The 18,482-nt window shown below is 28.4% G+C and overlaps 1 protein-coding gene across 1 annotated transcript; it reads left to right on the top strand.

Moving 5' to 3' along the window:
• Positions 1 to 355: 355 nt before the first annotated feature.
• LOC145844847 (uncharacterized) lies at positions 356 to 10,915 on the top strand. Its single transcript, XM_082952271.1, has 5 exons — positions 356 to 1,236; positions 3,731 to 3,872; positions 6,798 to 7,028; positions 8,767 to 9,019; positions 10,401 to 10,915. Exons 1-5 carry the CDS (start codon positions 1,041 to 1,043, stop codon positions 10,518 to 10,520), a joined length of 942 nt encoding a protein of 313 aa, XP_082808397.1. The 5' UTR covers positions 356 to 1,040; the 3' UTR covers positions 10,521 to 10,915.
• Positions 10,916 to 18,482: the final 7,567 nt, after the last annotated feature.

Below are 18,482 nucleotides of genomic sequence, written 5' to 3'. Positions count from 1 at the left end.
AAAAGGAAGTTTGTTATTAAATTTTAAAAAGATTGAATGCAGAATTTTTTTTAATTTGAAAAAATAATAATTTTATTAAAAAAAAACTACCTTTTTTTTTGTTTTCTTTATTTAAAATTTATGTTTTTTAATATGTTTAAAATTCCAATTTAAAAATTTTTTTAAACTATGAAAAGAATGTTTTCAGAAAGTTTGATGTTTCTAGCTTAAAAAATGAAGAATTTGATAGATTTTTAGTGATCTTTTAAATTTTTGAGAAAATTGACCCTAAAAAATTTGAAATCTATACGTTTGTATAGGAAAATTTTTATAAAAATTGCAATATCTCAAAATTTAAATAAGATTTTCTATTTTTATAAAAACAGACTTGTAGTTTGTACTTTAAGCTCTATATAAGATCCAAAGTTAATTTTAGTAAAAGAAAGATTTTCGAACCCCCCTATGCCCTTAACAATCACTTGGAACTCTTCTAGCTAATTTAATCCAGTATCTCAAGTCCATGTCTTTCTCTTTCAATTTTTGTTAGTATGATCTACTTTATATTTGTAATATATTGTAATGTTAATATTAATTTTAATAGATCAAGGTTTATTGTTTATCTGTCCCTGGTAACCACCAAATAGTGACATCAGCATGTGACACCAAATAAATAATTTGACAACATTTTTGTGATATAAATTACCCATAAACTCAGACTTAGTTAGTTAGCTTAGATTTTGGTAATTGAGTGTAGCATTATTTGAATACCAGATTGGTGTTTTAGTTAAAAACCAATTTTTCTGTTTTTAAACTAAAAGTCTTTAGCTGTAAACCACTAAAACATTTTTTACTGACAACTGAGATAGGTATTTCAATTTCATATTATAATAGTATAATTTTTTTTTTAATATAAAAAAAAATTTGTATGTAGTAGTTTAATTCTGTATAAAACTTTGGTTTTTGACCATTCAAATACAATTTTCCCACGCATGAAAAGTTTGAATAACTTTAACAAGTCTTAACAATCACCAACCTTGAGATTAGCTAACCAAGCATTAGTAATGGACCCGAACATAAAGGTGGAGGTGTTGCTCGGCAACCAAGAAGAAGAAAGCCTGGCTGATCAGCTTGCGGAAGCCGGCCAGCAAGACATATTGTTTGTGGTCGACGACGGGGGCAAGGAACTGATATTCTCAACCGACGAGAACAACATGATTGTGGGGGAGGATGGGGAAGAGTACTTGGTGCTGACCACAGGTACTTGTTGTGTGTGTAGAAAAATGAATGCCCGATTGTGTTATCAAAATTAAATTGAATATAAAGGTTTAAAGCATTTGAAATACAGTTTAGAATTTTGCCTTAACACTCTTTGAAACAAGTTTAATATCTCAAACATATTAATTTGTTTTGATAAGAAAAATAAATTAATGAAAGCAATGTTAATTATAAAAATAGTACGCATTATTAAAAATGATTTATCACTAAGAACAAAAGTTAAGCTTGTTTTTTCTGGCTATTATTAGTATTGTATTATCAGTGTTGACATTTTTTTTTCTTTTTGTGGCGTTTGTTGCTTTGGGTTGAAAATTGTCAACCTGTTTCTTCTTAGTTTGTTTTCTAAATTTATCAAACGAGACTCTAACTAAAATGAAAAACTAAGAAAGGTATCAACTTGATAAATAAAAATTTAATAATTTAATTGACTTTAATTACTAGGAGAAACAAGCTTAACTTTTATGCTTAGTGATAAACCATTTTTACTGATACATACTATTTTTTATAATTAACATAGATTGCATTAATTTTTTTTTGATAAAAAACAAAATTATTTTATAGTTATTAAACTTAGTTCAAAGAGTATTATAGCAAAATTCTTAATATGTATTTTAATTGTTTTAATAATTTATATTGAAATAATTTTGTTTTCTTGTACTTTTTTTGTGAAAAGAGGTGAATTATTTAAAATACTCAATTAAGCCTTTATACTAGTTTTTAAATTTAATTTAGTTTTCAAAGCTGTGATAGAAAAATACACAAGTTCTAACGAACAGGAGAAATTCAATTTTGTGTTTTAAAGTTACTTTTTAAAAGTTAATTGGAAAATGTTTCCTAAATGCTAGATACACCTTATTTATTTACGTTTACATAACCTTAAAATTTTATTTTTTATTTTTACAATTTTACCCGCTTAAATGTTTTATTAGCCTAAAATTGATGCATATCACAATACTACACATTGAACTTACAAGGGGTCAGCAATTTTTTGTTGACTAAAAAATACCACCAGGTCTTATACTCATCTAGTATTATAGTATGTATTATGGTTAAATAAACTGGTTTTCTTATTTTTACTCCAGTACTTTGGACGCTAGTAATTGGCGGCTATGTTTTGCTTCACTTAGACTAAAAATTGGTTAAACTACATAAAGATACTTGAAATAACAAACACAAAATCAAATGGTTGTTTTTTGTTTTTCCTTGGTGTGGTATAGAGTTCTTGAAAAGTAAGAAGAACTTTTTGAAAACGCAACTTTTTATTTTGAAATATTAAAGGTGCTTTTAGGGTATTCTAAGGGTTTATTGAGTGTTTTATAGCTCAATATTCTTTAAAAAAAATCTCACTTGATTTTTCCCATGTTTGAATAAAATGTTAGGAAGGCTTTTAGATTTTTGTAATAATTATTTCAAAACCTATTTACTTAAGTATTGTAGAAAAAGCTATTTTTTAATAAAAATATCTCAAAATTTGAGTTTACAAACAACTTCTTATGCATATTCATATTGCATTTTTAAAACCATAAATATTATTTTAAATTCAGCTTATCTTTGCCAAACAGTTTTTTACAATAACTATTAAGAATTTTTATCAATTTAAAAACTGAAAAATGGCAAAATCTGGTTGCATTTAAACTTGCATAACTTTTGAAGTACTGGAAGCAAAAAAAAAACTTAACTAGTTTTTGACAAGAAACTCATTTCTATCTGACTACATATAACACGTAGTTTAAAATTTCACCAAAAGGTCAATGGCCGCTTGACTATTTTTTCAGCCCACTATTCATTAATTAAATGTTTTTTTAATGGTTTGATTTTTTTCCATGTATTCAAGTATTTCATGTTTTTTTTTAATTAGTTTGTGTATTTTGAGTATGGAATGTTTAGGAAACTGAATTTTAAAACTAATTTTTGGTCAATATACTGAGAAAAGGAATATATAATGTAGACTAACTAACTCTTTTTAAACTTACACACATCCAAATAATTTCTTTAATAAATAAACAGTTTAAAAATAGTTTTTTTTGTATGGTTTTCGGGTATCTTATTAAGCAGCAGAATAAATTTGATTTGTTCATTTGTCTGCAGACTTAAATATATGTTTTTAATTTAAGGTATACAAATAGTAGACAAACTTTTTAAAATTAGCTTTGTACTTTACCAAAATAATTTTTATATGCCTTTCATAGTACCATACGTTATTTTTCAAGTTAAATCTTCATACATATAAAGAATAAATCAGTCATCACCACTGTGATACTTTGAGCAGCAAAACTTAATTTTCAGTGCAAGGAGAAACAAGCTTAACTTTTATGCTAAATAATAAACCATTTTAAATGATACATACTATTTTTATAATTAACTGTGCTTGGAGTAATTTTTTTTTGCTAAAAATGAAATAAATATGTTAGAGTTATTAAACTTAATTCCAAGAGTATTATGGAAAAATTCTAATATTTTATTTTCACTTTTTCAGTGCCAGAGGGGGAAGTGGACGTTGCGGGGGAGGTCGAGCCCAGCAGCTTCCTGGTCCAGCCGAGCGACGGCACGATGGTCGTGACCGAGGACGATGAGAGCAGCGAGAACGTGTTCAGGTACCTCAACGTGGACGAGATAGGGTCGGTTTCATTTTTTTTTTAGTCATAAAATAAATAAGTTTTTAATTTTTAAATGTGTATAAGAAAGAATTAAGTTGGATTCATTTTTTTTTAAGTTAAATAACTGTCTTGTGGTTTGAGTTATCGTTTTTTTGTTCCGTCAGCTTTTAATGTAATATATTTTCAAGAGTTTTATCAAAATAATTTTCAAATATTTTTTTACGTACATAAGAAAGAAATATGTTTTATTTTAATTCAATTTGCATGGTTTCAATTTTTTAAAAATTTAATAACTCTTCTGTGGTACGAGTTATCCTTTTTTGTTTCGTTAGCTTTTATTGTAGTATATTTTCAAGTAATTTATCGAATTAGTTTTTAATTTTTAAATGTGTATAAGAAAGAAATATGTTTTATTTCAAGTTAATTTGCATGATATTTATAAGTTAATGATATAGAAAGGGGGGAGGGTAAATCACTTTTTTCATAATCTAATCAAATTTTCTATAGTATTAGTTACAAGATGCTTTTTACAGATTTGAAAAACTCAAAATAAATTTTGTGATACAGCACAGGCTTGCCAAAAACCTGAAAAAACCTGGAATCTAACAATTTATGCTAAATAACGCGGAAAAAACCTGGAATTTTAGAAATTTTGAAAAGAAAACTGGAATTTTAAACAATAATCACTAAAAAAACTGGAAAAATCTAGAATTTTAAACATTTTTTACTTATTAAGTAGAAAATTTGATTAGACACAAAAATCTACCATGCAGATAGTTTTTTGTCATCATCAAAAAGTTTTTTTTTGTAACACATTTGCAGTAGCTTTACAGTATCTTTTTGATGTTTTTATACTATTTAACACCTTTTTTACCGTAAACTTAACTTTTAACTTAAAATAGACCCAAAAGTGTGTACTTTTGATACCTAGAGAAAATTTACCAAAAACATTTGGCAACCTTGATAGCAGGTCAAAGTTGGAGGCAACAATGACTTGTATTTGGGAGGTGCAAACTAATATACAAAAGGTCAGGCTAAGTCAGGCTAAATCATTTTTTTTCAAAAAAGTTTCTCAAAAAATCTTATGGTTGTAATGTTTTTACTTAGTGCTTAATTAAATTGAACAATTGTGTTTAGTAATATAAATTAAATTATTACACTAGTAATAGATAAGATATAACACTTATTTTAAAACTTATCACTGAATTTGTTATTTTAAGGCCATAGGGGGGGACAATCACCTTATTTACAATTTAGTCTTATTTTATTTAGTTTTAACTAAGCTATGAGTTGTTTTTTGCAGATTTTTAAAGTTCAAAATATTTTTGAGATAAGGCTGGTTGAAATCGGAGACTACTTTAGTATTAATCAAGACCCCCCAATACCTAAAATGACTTCTAAAGGGAATTTTCCTTACTTTGAAAAAATTTCAGGCTAAAACGGTCTCAATTAGGCTAAATGAAAAAAATTTCGCGCACGAACCCTGTTATTTATTTTAATAGTTCGAAAAAATAATAGTTTTATGACAAAAGTTGAAAAAAATATTTCTTTTTTATAGTATGTTTACTTCTACATTTTAAAGTCTTTTTTTTTTGTTATTGTATGAATATTAGACTGAAAGTTTGAAGAAGATTTATTGAAAAATGTAGGAGGAGATAAATTTTAAATAAAATGTTTCTTTTTCAATGTTTTAGTTTTCCCTTCCCATAGGAAACCTATTATGCCGCCTGTAAAAAGCAACTTAAAGCTTAGTAAAAACTCTATAAAATAAGATAAACTTGTAAAAAGCATTGCTTACCCCTTTTTAAACATTTAGATGCAAGTTTTTAAAACTCAAAACACCTAAAGTTAAACTTGGTAATTATCTATCAATAAACAAACCTACAAAAATTTAATTTGTAATAATTTATTATATTTAATTTAAGTAATTTTTTTCTTAAATATCTATAATTTGTGCACTTGAAGCAAATATGATAGTACTATAAGTTATGTGTTTTTTTAAATTCTTTTTTTAAGCTCAAATTTCATGCTAAGTTTTTAAATGAAACCAATTTTCGACAGTAAGAATAAGCTATGAAGTGTGAAATTTTTATAACGAGAAAAAACAAAGCGGTACTCACATATGAACATAAGATTAACAACAAAATAAAGATATCAATAATCGTACCAATAATAAAAACAATGTTAGTTAGAACAAATTTTTAATGACAACAGTATGTGTGCAACATCATTAATACAGCATAAAAGTCCCAATGTTTGCAATTACAACTATTTTCTCAACTCTTTAATTACTAATATTGATTTTATTTTCACAAAGGCAACGTCGTTTCACCCAATGGGATCTTCAAGCCTTTAGTTATCTGAAATTAATAATAGTATTGTCCGAGACCTTTTGTGTTAAAAGGATACCTTCACATATAACTATTTAACTACTTCTTGCGACTATCAAAAAAAAATTGAGAAGCAGTAAAAATTATACAAACAAATATCACAAAAAAAAAAACATCACACCATAATATGATCAAGTCGAGTCAGGATTAAGTGTATAAAACTCACAACACTTGCAACTGTGTAAGATTTCTTGAGGGCTCCACTAACCAAAAAAATTGTGAGAAGTAGCAATAATTATCAAAAAAAAAATATCACATCATGTCTTAATAAGTATGTTTCTTGGTTAGCTTTTGTTAATGAACCTACTACAAAAATGATCAGATCTGCAAAAAACAATAGATTTAATTATTAACATAAATCTGCAGATACAGCTAGATAAACATAACAACATATCATCAGATCGAGCCAGGATCAAAATAGCCCAACACTTGCAGCTGTGCAAGATTTCTCGCAACTTTTTAACTGCTTTAACCAATTCTTGCAACTGTTTTAAAAATTTGCGAGAAGCAGTAAAAAACAAAAAAAAAAAACTCAACACTCTTAAAACACCATCAGGTCGAGCCAGGAGCAAGCGCCGATGTACGGCGAGGAGCCCACCGAAGAAGAAGAAGAAGACGACCAGTACGACGAATCGTTGTACATCGAGATGTTTCCGGACACCAACGACACGCAGTGCCGGATGTGCGGGAAGGTGTTCGCCAGCAAGAAGAAGCTCATGTCCCACTACCGCCTACACAAGAGGAAGACCCTGGGGTGCCAGTACTGCGGAAAGCTGTTCCATCACAGGTTCGTTGAAGAAAATAAATCTATAACTAATTTTTCATTTAAAAAAACTTGTAGCTTGGTTTTAATTTTGCAAGTTAAGGTAAAAGTGTGAGAAATAATCCCCTTTGTCCTACTGCTACAAGCTCTTCCATCACAGTTGAAATAAATAAATATTCAATCGATAATTTTATTATTTAAAGATAGCTTGTAGCTTGGTTAAAGTTGTGCAAATTAGATAAAATGTGAGAAATAATCCCCCGCCCCCTTTGTCCTGTGGCAAGCTGTTCCATTACAGATTAATTGGTGATTAGTTTGATTTTAGTTAAGGCCATAGGGGGGGTAGGCAATGTTTTTTACAAGTTGATCTTATTTTATAGAGTTTTTACTAAGCTTCAAGCTGCTTTTTACCGTTTTTAAAAATTCGAATTAGTTTTTGAGATATGACCGGCCAAAGTCGGGCCGCATAACAGGTTCCTTATGGGGAAGGAAAAACTAAAACGGCGAAAAAAGACTAATGCATTCAAAATCTATCTCCTCCTTCATTTTTTAAGCAATCTTCTTCAAACTTTCACAGTCTATTCTTTATACAATAACAAAAAAACGTTATTTGTGACTTTAAAAAATTTTAAGTAAAAATACCTTTTTTTTGAAAAAAAAAAATTTTTTTGATAAAAATTCACTTTTTTTTTTAATTTTTGTCATAATATTTTTATTTTTTTAAATTATTAAAATTCACAAATAACGTTTTTTTCTCATAATGTAAGGAACATTTCCTAAAAATTTGAAGAAGATTGCTTGAAAAATGAAGGAGAAGATAGATTTTAAAGCCAATTTTTAAAAACTCGAGAAAAACGGCTTTAAAGTTACCCTTTATATACCCTTTATTAAGACAACCCTTTATATAACCGGTCATAAAAAAAAAGTCACTAAATATTTTTAAAATCTAAAAAAAGCAACTGAAAGATTATGAAATTTACTATAATATAAGTCCATATGTTATTTTTGGTCAAAAAATGGCTTCTACCCCCCCCCCCCCCCCCTATGGCCTTAAAATAACAGCGAAAGTACGCTTCCTTCGCTCATTAAAGTTCTAATCGCTAAATAGTTATTTGTTCATTTGATCAGTTTTATAAGTTTTAATTTTAGGCAAGTATAATAGTTATTTTTTATTAAAATTGATTTGTTTTAGCACATCCACTTCAACTGTTTTGCATCTTTTTAAGTTTGGTTTACAAATTTTTTCCTCATTGCAAGTTCAAATTTTGAAAAAAAAAAAAAACAAAAAAAATTTTCCTAAATGTTATCAAATAAGTGATTTTTTTTTTTGATTTTGATCATAAAAGTTTGTTTTTAATTTTCTCTAAATTTTTCTATACGTTGCACAGAACATCCCCTAAAAATAAGAATGATGTTTTTTTTCAAAAAACGTTCAAAGATATAAATTAATAAGGATTTTTACATATTCACTGTTTTAGAAGGTCAAAAAAGGAACGATTTTAAGGTGCTTAAAAGACATACTTTTCCTTTTTTTTGAAAAAATAAATTAAGCAGTAGATTATTTTTTAAAGACAAAAAAAAATTCTTTTTTGGAAACAAAGTTATTATAAAAAATTGAAACAAAATTTGGAAACGCGAGTTTGCCGATCCCTGTTTCACACTAAAACGCAACAAATCAATAAGGACTATATCACATGTTTTAAATGTTGTGTAACTCTTGCACTTTACTTCCACCCCACAAACAAACCTCTCAACCAATCAGGAAGGACCTGGCGATGCACGAGAGGGTGCACACGGGCAGCCGGCCGTACGAGTGCGCGCACCCCGGATGCGGCAAGTCGTTCAAGCAGAAGGTGACGCTCGAAACCCACATGGTGTCGCACGAGGGGGGCGGGAAGCAGCACGTGTGCCACGTGTGCGGCAAGAAGTACTCACACAAGAAGTCGTTGAACCTGCACATAAAGGAGAAGCACACGCAGGCGACGAGGCAGTACCAGTGCCTCCACTGCAACAAGGTTCGTTTGTTTTGAAATATTTTGTCAGGGTTGCTGCGCGCTGCGGCCATTATAAATTTTGGTCAACTCAGGCTATTTAAAGTTTTTGGAGGCACTACCAGTGTATCCATTGTACACTTTCAGAGTTTGTGACTTTTTTTAAACTGTTAAACTTAATAAATTTGGGTTGCCGCACACAAAGGCTAGTTTGAAATTTCAAAAGCTCAGGTCGACTAAGAGCATTTTTTACGTCAAATAGGTTGTATTTCTTTTGACGTTTTTGTATTGTCAGGATTTTTATTTTTGTATATATTTTTATTTGGTCGGAATTGCCAACCAGGCTAGTTTGAAGATTCAGAAAACTCAGGCTGGTTTGAAGATTTTTCACGTTATCTGGAAAAATTAAGATTAGTTTTGTCTTTTCTAAAAATCAGGCTAGTTTTTATGGCTACAAAAATTAAGTGTTTTCTTTTTTGAACGAACAAAAAGTATGTTTTAAGAAGATGAATTATTAATATAAGTAACATATGTTAGTAATTGTGTTTTTATTTTTGTAAAATTTTTGTATTTTAAAGAAAGTTTTTGTATTAAAAATGATTACAGTATATGGGTTGCAAAAAAACCTATCATGGAAAAACTTGGATGTTGAAAATTAAGGGCAAAAAATTCTTTTAGACAATTTTCGAATATAAAGTAACGAAATTTTATTTAGATGCAAAACATCTATAACAAATATATTTTTTATATAATAGTATTTTTCTGTAAAAACACATTTAACGTAGTTTTACTGTATATTTTTGCTGTTGACATACTATTAATGACAGTTTCTTTAACTAAAGTTAAATCTTATTTTAATGATGGACGAAAAGTTTATTTTAAAAAGTTGCAATAGATTAAGAAAACATGTAAGGAATTTACAAAAAAACATTTTGTATAGTATTTTATTTGGTTAAAAAGTATGTTATAGCACTTTTAAAACCAATAAATAAGTTTAATTTTTTTCTCAACCTGTTTTATTGTATTTCTTTTAATTGTTTATTATATTTTACTGCTAATTTTCTTTTTTTGTTTCAAAATTCTCTGAGGCTAGCATTGCTAACATTTTAATATTATTAAATATAAAGATTTTATTTACTGTTTATTTACAGCATTAAGTCTTCATTGTTTTTTTAAACATTTTAAAGTCATGTTAAGAAGTGCTTAATTTTTTACTACATAATTTTTTTGTGAATAATGCTTGACCCAGAAACGTTATTTTACAAAAGTTCAAGAGTTATTGCTTTTATTTTGAAAATCTCAACAAGATTCTCAAACTCAACTCATACTGCAATACTTTGACATTGAAAAAGTTAATGTTAAAACAATAGTTTTTGTTTTTTCTAATAAAAATTTACACCAACAGATATTCGACCAGTACAGCATCTTCCGCTACCACGAGAAGAACTGTTCGCGGCCGAAGCAACCGAAAAAACTGGGCAGGCCGCCCAAATCCATTTACCCCTCCAACTCTGTGTACAATTGAGTTTTATAACATTTTGAATAATTCTTTTTTGTTACTTTCTTTGGTGATCTTTTGTAAGCTGTCATACGCACTAGCACATTTAAAAGGCTGTTTTGGTAAGTTGGTTTTAATTGTTTTTAGTATTTAAGGCAGTCGCTAAAAATATGACAAACTCATAAAGAATAGTTAAGTTTGTTTTAGTTTTATCACTCGCATGACACACTATAGTTTTTAGGTTTTTATTTTTTTTTTAGTTCTTAACTTATATAATTAAAAATTAAACTATATGTTAAAAATATAAATAAGTGTCTGACTATTTGAAAGCTTTTACATTAATCAGCTCATTTTTTTTACTAAAAATAATTTAATTCAATTTATAATGTGAAAACATCTGTATTTTAAATTTTGTTTATGTTATATAAATTTAACGGAAAAAATAAAGCTTTAATAATAATGCAAAATTTTATGTAAAATTAGTTACAAGATTTAATTGTTGCAAAAGTTTAATTAACATTAGTGATTCGTTGTTTTTTGAATAACTTTGAACAATAGTTTTCTTTTTTATTAATTACATTTAATTAAGTAAACTATAATATGAGATAGTTAACAATAAACTCTTTTGATTTAGTTTTTTGATATTTCGAATTTACTCCTACCAAAGTGAAGAAAACATGTTTGTTGCTTCTTTATCTATTCAGTTGGGTTTTGTTTCTTTATTATTGAATTCGTTTTTATAACCTTTAAATGTTTATTAGATGGTTATTAAATTTTACTATAACAGTTATTGATTGTTATAAATCTTGATTATATTTTTTGTTTTGTTCTTATAAATTAAATTTACAGTTGAATACTTTATAGCTACCTAGCTTGTTAGAAATTATGTAAACTGCCTCTAAAACTTTTTATTTGTACGTTTTAACACTCTTTACCCGTATACTTCTTTGAATAAATTTCATTGAAAATAAAAATGTTTTTTTTTTATGTTTTAATTAAAAAAACTTAATCTAAAAAAAAGTTTTCAATGTATGATTTTATTTTTTATTTCAGTTTTCAAGGCTGTTTTATTTGATATTTATTAAATTTGCTACAAACTTTGAAAAATTTTAATAAGATGATAAGCTCGTAACTTAAAATATTTCAAAAAGGAGCTAAAAAAGCTTCAAGTTTAAATAAAAGCTTAAAAGTTAACGGAGAAGAATAAAAAAGCATTTACTTATAAAAAAGTTCCATTATTTAGCATCAGAACTAATTTATATCCCCATTAAAACCTTAGAGATCATTTTAGATTGAACTATTTGTAAAACTCTGGGCGGCTGTATACTAAAAAAAAATTCTGATAAAAAGTTTAGACCATGATTTCTAAGTGGTTATAGCTAAAGGGCTGATTTGTGCTGTCATAGGTGTTAAGGCCATAGGGGGGGGTCCACTTTGTTTTTTACAACTTGATCTTATTTTGTAGAATTTAATCTGAGCTATCAGACACTTTTAACCGCTTAAAAAAACTCAAAGTAACTTTTGAGGTATAAGCGATCAAAGAAAGAGCGTTCAATAGGTTCCTTATGGAAGGCGAAAACTAAAAATGCGAAAAAAGACTATTTCACTAAAAATCTATCTCCTCCTTCATTTTTTGAGTAATCTTTCTCAAATTTTTACAGAATGTGTATCATTAAACTTTAAAGAGATCTATTGTAGGAATTTTTTAAACTTTGAGTAAAAAAAAATTATTGTCAAAAAACTACCCTTTTTTTTTAGTTTTTTGTGGATAAAATTTTTATTTTTCAAAAATTCCAACATTCAGATTCTTTAAAATATTAAAAGGAACATTTCCTGAAAATTTGAAGTCTTTAGGTCAAAAAATGAAGGAGGAGATAGGTTTTTAGTGAATTTTTAAATTTCCGAGAAAATTGACCCCAAAAAATTTTCGGTCCATACGTTTGTATCGGAAACTTTTTACAAAAAATAAAATATCTCAAAAGTTAAATTATATTTTTAAATTCTATAAAAACAGGCTTGTAGTTTGTATATAAAGCTTTCATATAAAAGCCAAAGTAATTTTTTGTAAAAAAAAAAGTCGGACCCCCCCCTATGGCCTTAATTAACAAATGGGTGATATCTGATAAATTGAGCAAGCTGAGTGTTTAAGTTTCAGCCAAGAAGACGTTTATTTGAGTTAGTTTGCAAAACCCTGGTTCAGACTGTTGCATATTTATAAGTTAACTTTCTTTGAAAAAAATTTATAAAGAACTACACAGTTTATCTACTACTGGGGGTATATTGAAAACAAAAATGCAGCCCTCTATAATTCACAACAAAAGAGGAACAACATAACATTTTGTACATTTTAACTTTGTACTTTTAATTTTTTACAATGTATACTCGATTTAAAGAGTGCTGTTGTTTAGAACCAGTTGAAGTGTTTGTTACAAGTGAATGGTTCTATTTTCAAGAAGGGTCTTTAATATTTTGGTATTTAATTGAAATATTGTCTACCTAGTTAGCAGTAATTTATACCATACATGCAAGTAAATTATTGTTGCTGAACGGTTTTTTTAACTTATGTGATTTTTAACTGATTTAAATGTGGCAGCTATGCTTTATAATAAAACGAACTAGAAGTAAAAATTCATTTACAACAGCTAGATTTGCAAAAAACCTAGGCTGTGGCGACTACGCTTGGAAGATATGGTGCTAAACTTAAATAGAAGTAATAAAGAAAAAGTAGGTTTTAATTTTAGTTGAACTTTTTAGTGTAACAGTAGTGTTAAAATATTTTTAGATTTTATTTTTTAGCTTCTGTTTTAGTTAGCAGTATTTACAATTTTTTTGAATTTTTTAATTTATTTTGTTTTTATAACGAAACAAATAAACTTGTTAGCTTGTAGTTTAACTGATTTGACATAAATTTTCAATATTATCAAATTAACTTTTTTGTAATCCACAAAATAACAAATAACTTAAAAAGTTTATATATGAAATATTTGGAATTAGCGTACATTTAGTTTGAAAAATTACAGCACTTAAAGACTTACTTGGTTGACGAAATGCTTAAGTGTTATATACATTGCTAATGTTAAAAAAAATAATTAACAATAAGTATTTTTGCTAAAAACAATAAAGTGTATGTTTTAAACTATTTCAATCTCTTGGAACGAAGTTTATCATATAAAAGGCAGTAGTTAAATTTTTCTTTTATAAAGTAGAAACAAAAAAAAAACAGATAGAAAACGTTGTACAAATGTGAAATTTCATTTTAAAGAAATCAAAACTTATATTTCAAATTTTTTTCAATGGTTAAAAACATCTTAAAACGTGGAAATAAGTTTCACAAAAACAATCTATGAAAGTTCAGACAACTGTTAAAAACGTTGTAGAAACTGAAATATCATACGGGTCATTTTTATGTGATTCTGATTTAACTTTGTCATCTTTTGACGCAATAATCTTCTCAAAATAAGCAATGGCTTCGGGAGTCAATACATGAGCATCTTCTGATTTGTTATATGAAACAGATAAACTTCTGTTTGGTGTTCTAAAAGTATCAATAAGAATCTTTCTAAGTAACAATGCCCAAACTACAGCAGCAGTTATAGTTATCAACGATATACCTGCTATAACAAGCAAGCTGTCACCATTAGAATAAATAACAATAACTACTGATGGCCAACTAACAACAACTAAAAATATTAAAATAACAGATAATTAACTGAATACAGCTTCCAAGCAGCCCTTTTTGCACTTTAAAATTAATACTATTTTGTCAAAGTAGCTCAGTCCTGTAATATTTCTTTTTTCTCTTTCTGACGTTTTTCAGTTTAGTTTTAACAATTTTTTAAACAAAAATTGTTACGTAAATTTCACAGCGCCTTATGCTTTTATAAGTTAAAGATAAAAACCAAATTTTCCAGGCGCTTATATACTGGAAATAGTTTTTGTGTTTCATATTACAATTTACGAAAAAAGAATCAGAAAACAACTTGTTTTACCTTTAACAAAAACAATGTTATTTGTTTATGTAATCTTTGTGACGCAACTAAGTTAAAAGTTTTAAGAAAACAACTCAAACTCGTTTATACTTCCTTCTTATACTAGAAATTGTAACTTTCGTTTATTTTATTACAAAGTTTTATAGTTTATGTAGATATTATTGTATTAAAACGTTATTAATTTTGCTTAACATAAATTTACAAAACAACAGTAAACATATGAAAAAACCATTATAAGTTAGTCGGTAAACTTTTTATAAATCTATAAAGCTGAGTAAAAATTTACAACTGTGTTAATTTCATCATTTTTGTTGAATAATTTATGTTCAATTTTTACAGCTATAAACTAAGCAATTTTTGGAAGTTAATTAAAATTTCTAGTTTAACAGGTATTATTTTAATTAAGCCAGTTGATTTTTTTAAAGTGTAATGTGTTATAAAAGTAAACTTAAAACTTAGTAAACACTCTGAGATTTTGCTGTATGTCTTTACTTTATTACAAAACATATTAACTTTCTATAGTGTATAAACACATAGTGTTTTAATTACTTAATAGTTTGAGTTACATTTACTCATTATCATTTTCTTTATCTTCTTGTTTCGTTTCCATATCTGATAGATGCTTCAAGTTGGAATAATTATGGAAGAAACTGTTGACTCCAATGAAAGTTGATTCATTCTCTAGAGTTTTCATTTTCTTACTTTTTGCTTCATTATCGTCTGAAGTGCTTTTCCTTTTGCAAGCAGCTGATACTTGCATGCATTGAGGTCTGTTTGCTTGCTTGTTGTTTTTATTACACTCCTCTGAAATGAGTTTCGACATTTGATTTGATTTAATTATTATCGGTTGGTGAAAAATTATGCTGTTCTTTGTTTTTTCACAAATATAATACGGAGTTTTACACCTCCTTTTTTCTTCTTTTGCAATATTTTCTGCTCCGAAAAGAGGTTTCGACAGATAATCTGACTGGCGTTTTGTACCTCTCTTTTCGCTTGCTTCTTTCAAAATGTTATTGCTGTCATCCCCACCTTGACTTTTTAGAATGTAATTTGAAAGAAGCTGAGCAGTTTTAGATGAGTTTATGTCGAGCAAAGAAACATCTGAGCTTTTATTTCCTTTTGAAATTTTGTTATTTTCTTTCATGCTATTCATGATTTTAGTCAAGCTGCTGACAATACTTTTGTTAATTGCATTTTTGCTTGCATGTGGTTTAAAACTACCAGTCAAGACTTTATCGAGTTGGTCGGTTCGCTTTGACCTTTTTGAACTTTCTTCTAAAAATTCTTGGAACAAGTTTTTGTTGGGATCGATTGCCTTAAAGCCATTAATTTTTTCTAGAAAGAAATTTCTCGAAAACTTTTCACACTTTTTATCATTTAAACTGCTTCTACCCTTGTTTTCAGTAGCATTTTCTTTTTCTTTTCTCGGAGTTTCTACTTTACTTTGCTTTGTATTTGTTGTAGGTTTTGGTTTCAGCCAAACACTGTGTACAACCAAGTCAGATGGTGCATTATTTTTCTGTTTTGAACTTGTTGCCTTCAGTTCTTTCAAGTCTGCTTTCAAGTCAGTGAACCCTGAGCCCAAATCACTTAGAATACTGCTTTTTTGTGCTGTTTCCTTTTTTGCTTCTTGAGAACTTTGAGTGTTTTGTTGTTTATCGCGATTCTGAGTAGTCAATTTCTCACTGTCAACATTGTTGTTTGGAATTTTTGTGGCAGCATTTAGTTGTTCACTTTTATTAGACTTAGAACTTGCTTTTGAGCTATTCTCTCTTCGATATAGAGTAATTATGCTTTCATTTTCAGATGCTTTTGAATTTTCTTCATTTTTCTCATTTGCATCATTTTGTGAGTTTTGCTCTTTGTGTAAACTGTTTTTGTTAGAAGCTTTTTCTCCATAAGTATCACTAAGTGATAAGTTTAATTGTTTGCTGCTTCTAACTTCTGATATCGAAGTCGATTTCTTCGAACAGTTTTCAGTAGATAAACCGGCTGAATTTTTGCTAAAAACTTCTGTAGTATCTTGGTCGGTAAAAACAGCTTCTGTTATATTTTCTGTTGCATTATCAGTACTTTGTTCGTTTGTAGCATCATCAGATACAAGCTCTTCTCTATCTTTAGATGCATTATCTCCTTTATCAGTATCTCCATCAGCAGTTTCACTTTCATAACATGCAAGCGCCTGAAGCATTTTTTCATCTTTTTTGTCAGTTTTCAGTTTATTCTGAGAAACACTTGTGAGGTTTTCATACAGTTTCATTATTTCGGTGTTTGTCACTTCTATAGCGGAGTGCTCGCTAAGATCATTTCCTTCGGCAATTTTTAAATCATTCTTGAAAGATGCATCTAACTTTTCATTTCCACGGATGTTTTCTACAGATACCCCTTCTTTAGTGTTTGTACTATTAACTGCACCGTTTTGTTCTGCATTCGCTTCAAAGTCGGCTTTCACATTATTTGAGCTTTTATTGCAAACGTCGCCTTTGTTTTTAACCGATTTGCTTGAAACTAAAGGAGTTAAAAGCTTCATGCTCAGTGGGGTTATTTCGACTGTCTTGAGTATTTCCGATTGTCGGCATCCGAGGTTTTTCTTTTCATCAATGGATGTGCTTCTTTCGCTGGGCGCTAATTTTACTGTGCTGTTATTGTCAGCTTCTTCATCGTCTACTTCAGAGCTGTCTCGCTCTTTTTTAGTGTCAAGATTGTTTTTGTTAGTTACACTGTCAACATTGACTATGTTCATGTCACTGACAGATATTTTATCTATACAAGCACTGTCGTTATTTTCATTAGAAAAAAAAGCATTTGTTTTTATTTCTCTCAATTTAGTTTGATGATATCGAACAATATCATCCGTTTCATTCAAAAACAGATTGGAGCTTTGAGAGTTTACTGGTTTTATTTCTGACTTATTAAATGCCTTCAAAAGCACTTTATTTGCTTTCTTTGTCATAATAATCTTATTTCTTCCACAAAATGAAACACTTCCACTGTTATGATCAACTAGTGAATAATTTATTGATCCAACTTGAACTGATTCGCTCAAGCTTTTTGCATATGAATCGTTCAATGGCCATTTTTTATTCTCTTCTAAATTGTTTTTATTTTCTACAGCAAACTCAACTTCCGTATTAGTACGATTTTTATCTAGAAGATCACATATTTCTAAGTTTTCATTGCTAATTTTTTCAACGTTTTCGTAAAATGCAGAGAGTCTTTTTTGCTCTGAAGGACTTCTGCTTATTATATTTTCATTCATATTTTCTTGGTCTACTTCCATTTCTGAGCACTTTACAGAAAGGACAGAGCCAACTTCACATTTATCAGTTATTGAATTCGTTTCAAGCAGCTGTCTTTGCTCATTTGAATTTTCAATTTCCTCTTCTATATCTATTTCAGTATTGTTAAACATGCAGCAACTATTAATTTTAGTACAACTTCGAATTGATTTTGTATTAAGATTATTTCTAATTGCTTCTGTTTTGTTTTTTCTTTTCGCCTTGTAACTTTGTAATTCACGATAGCTAGGTATGTCGTACATTTTTGTCGGTAAAGCGGTAAAACTTTGAGATTCTTTCAAGCTCCTTCGAAAGCAACCCGATTGATAAGAACTGAACTTCAAATGAGAATTTATACCAGCTTTTTTAGTCACGAGGTTTGAGTCAGTGCTTATCTCGATATTTTCTCTGAAGTACTCCAAGACTTTAGGGCATGTATTTCTAGTCTGACTGTTTTGTTCAGATACAGTTTCATTTGTAATGATTTCTTCATCTTTATTATCATGTCTTCCTAGCATGTATGTCACAAATGACGGTAAAAAGCGCTTCATATTTTCACTCAAACTATTAATGCTACTTACTTGGTTTAAATTAAATAAAATAATGACAGCGAATAACTCACGTGCTGTTTCTTTAACGGACAACTTTTTAATTTTATCAAAATTAAAGTAAACTTTGCTCATAAATTTTTAATCACTATGGAAACTAGTATGACTAATCAG

The sequence above is a fragment of the Thalia democratica genome, chromosome 1 (genome assembly GCF_965202585.1).
Source record: "Thalia democratica chromosome 1, ktThaDemo2.hap1.1, whole genome shotgun sequence".
NCBI lineage: Eukaryota > Metazoa > Chordata > Thaliacea > Salpida > Salpidae > Thalia > Thalia democratica.
The sequence above is the reverse complement of the archived record's forward strand: the minus strand, read 5'-3'. Positions and strand labels throughout refer to the sequence as shown.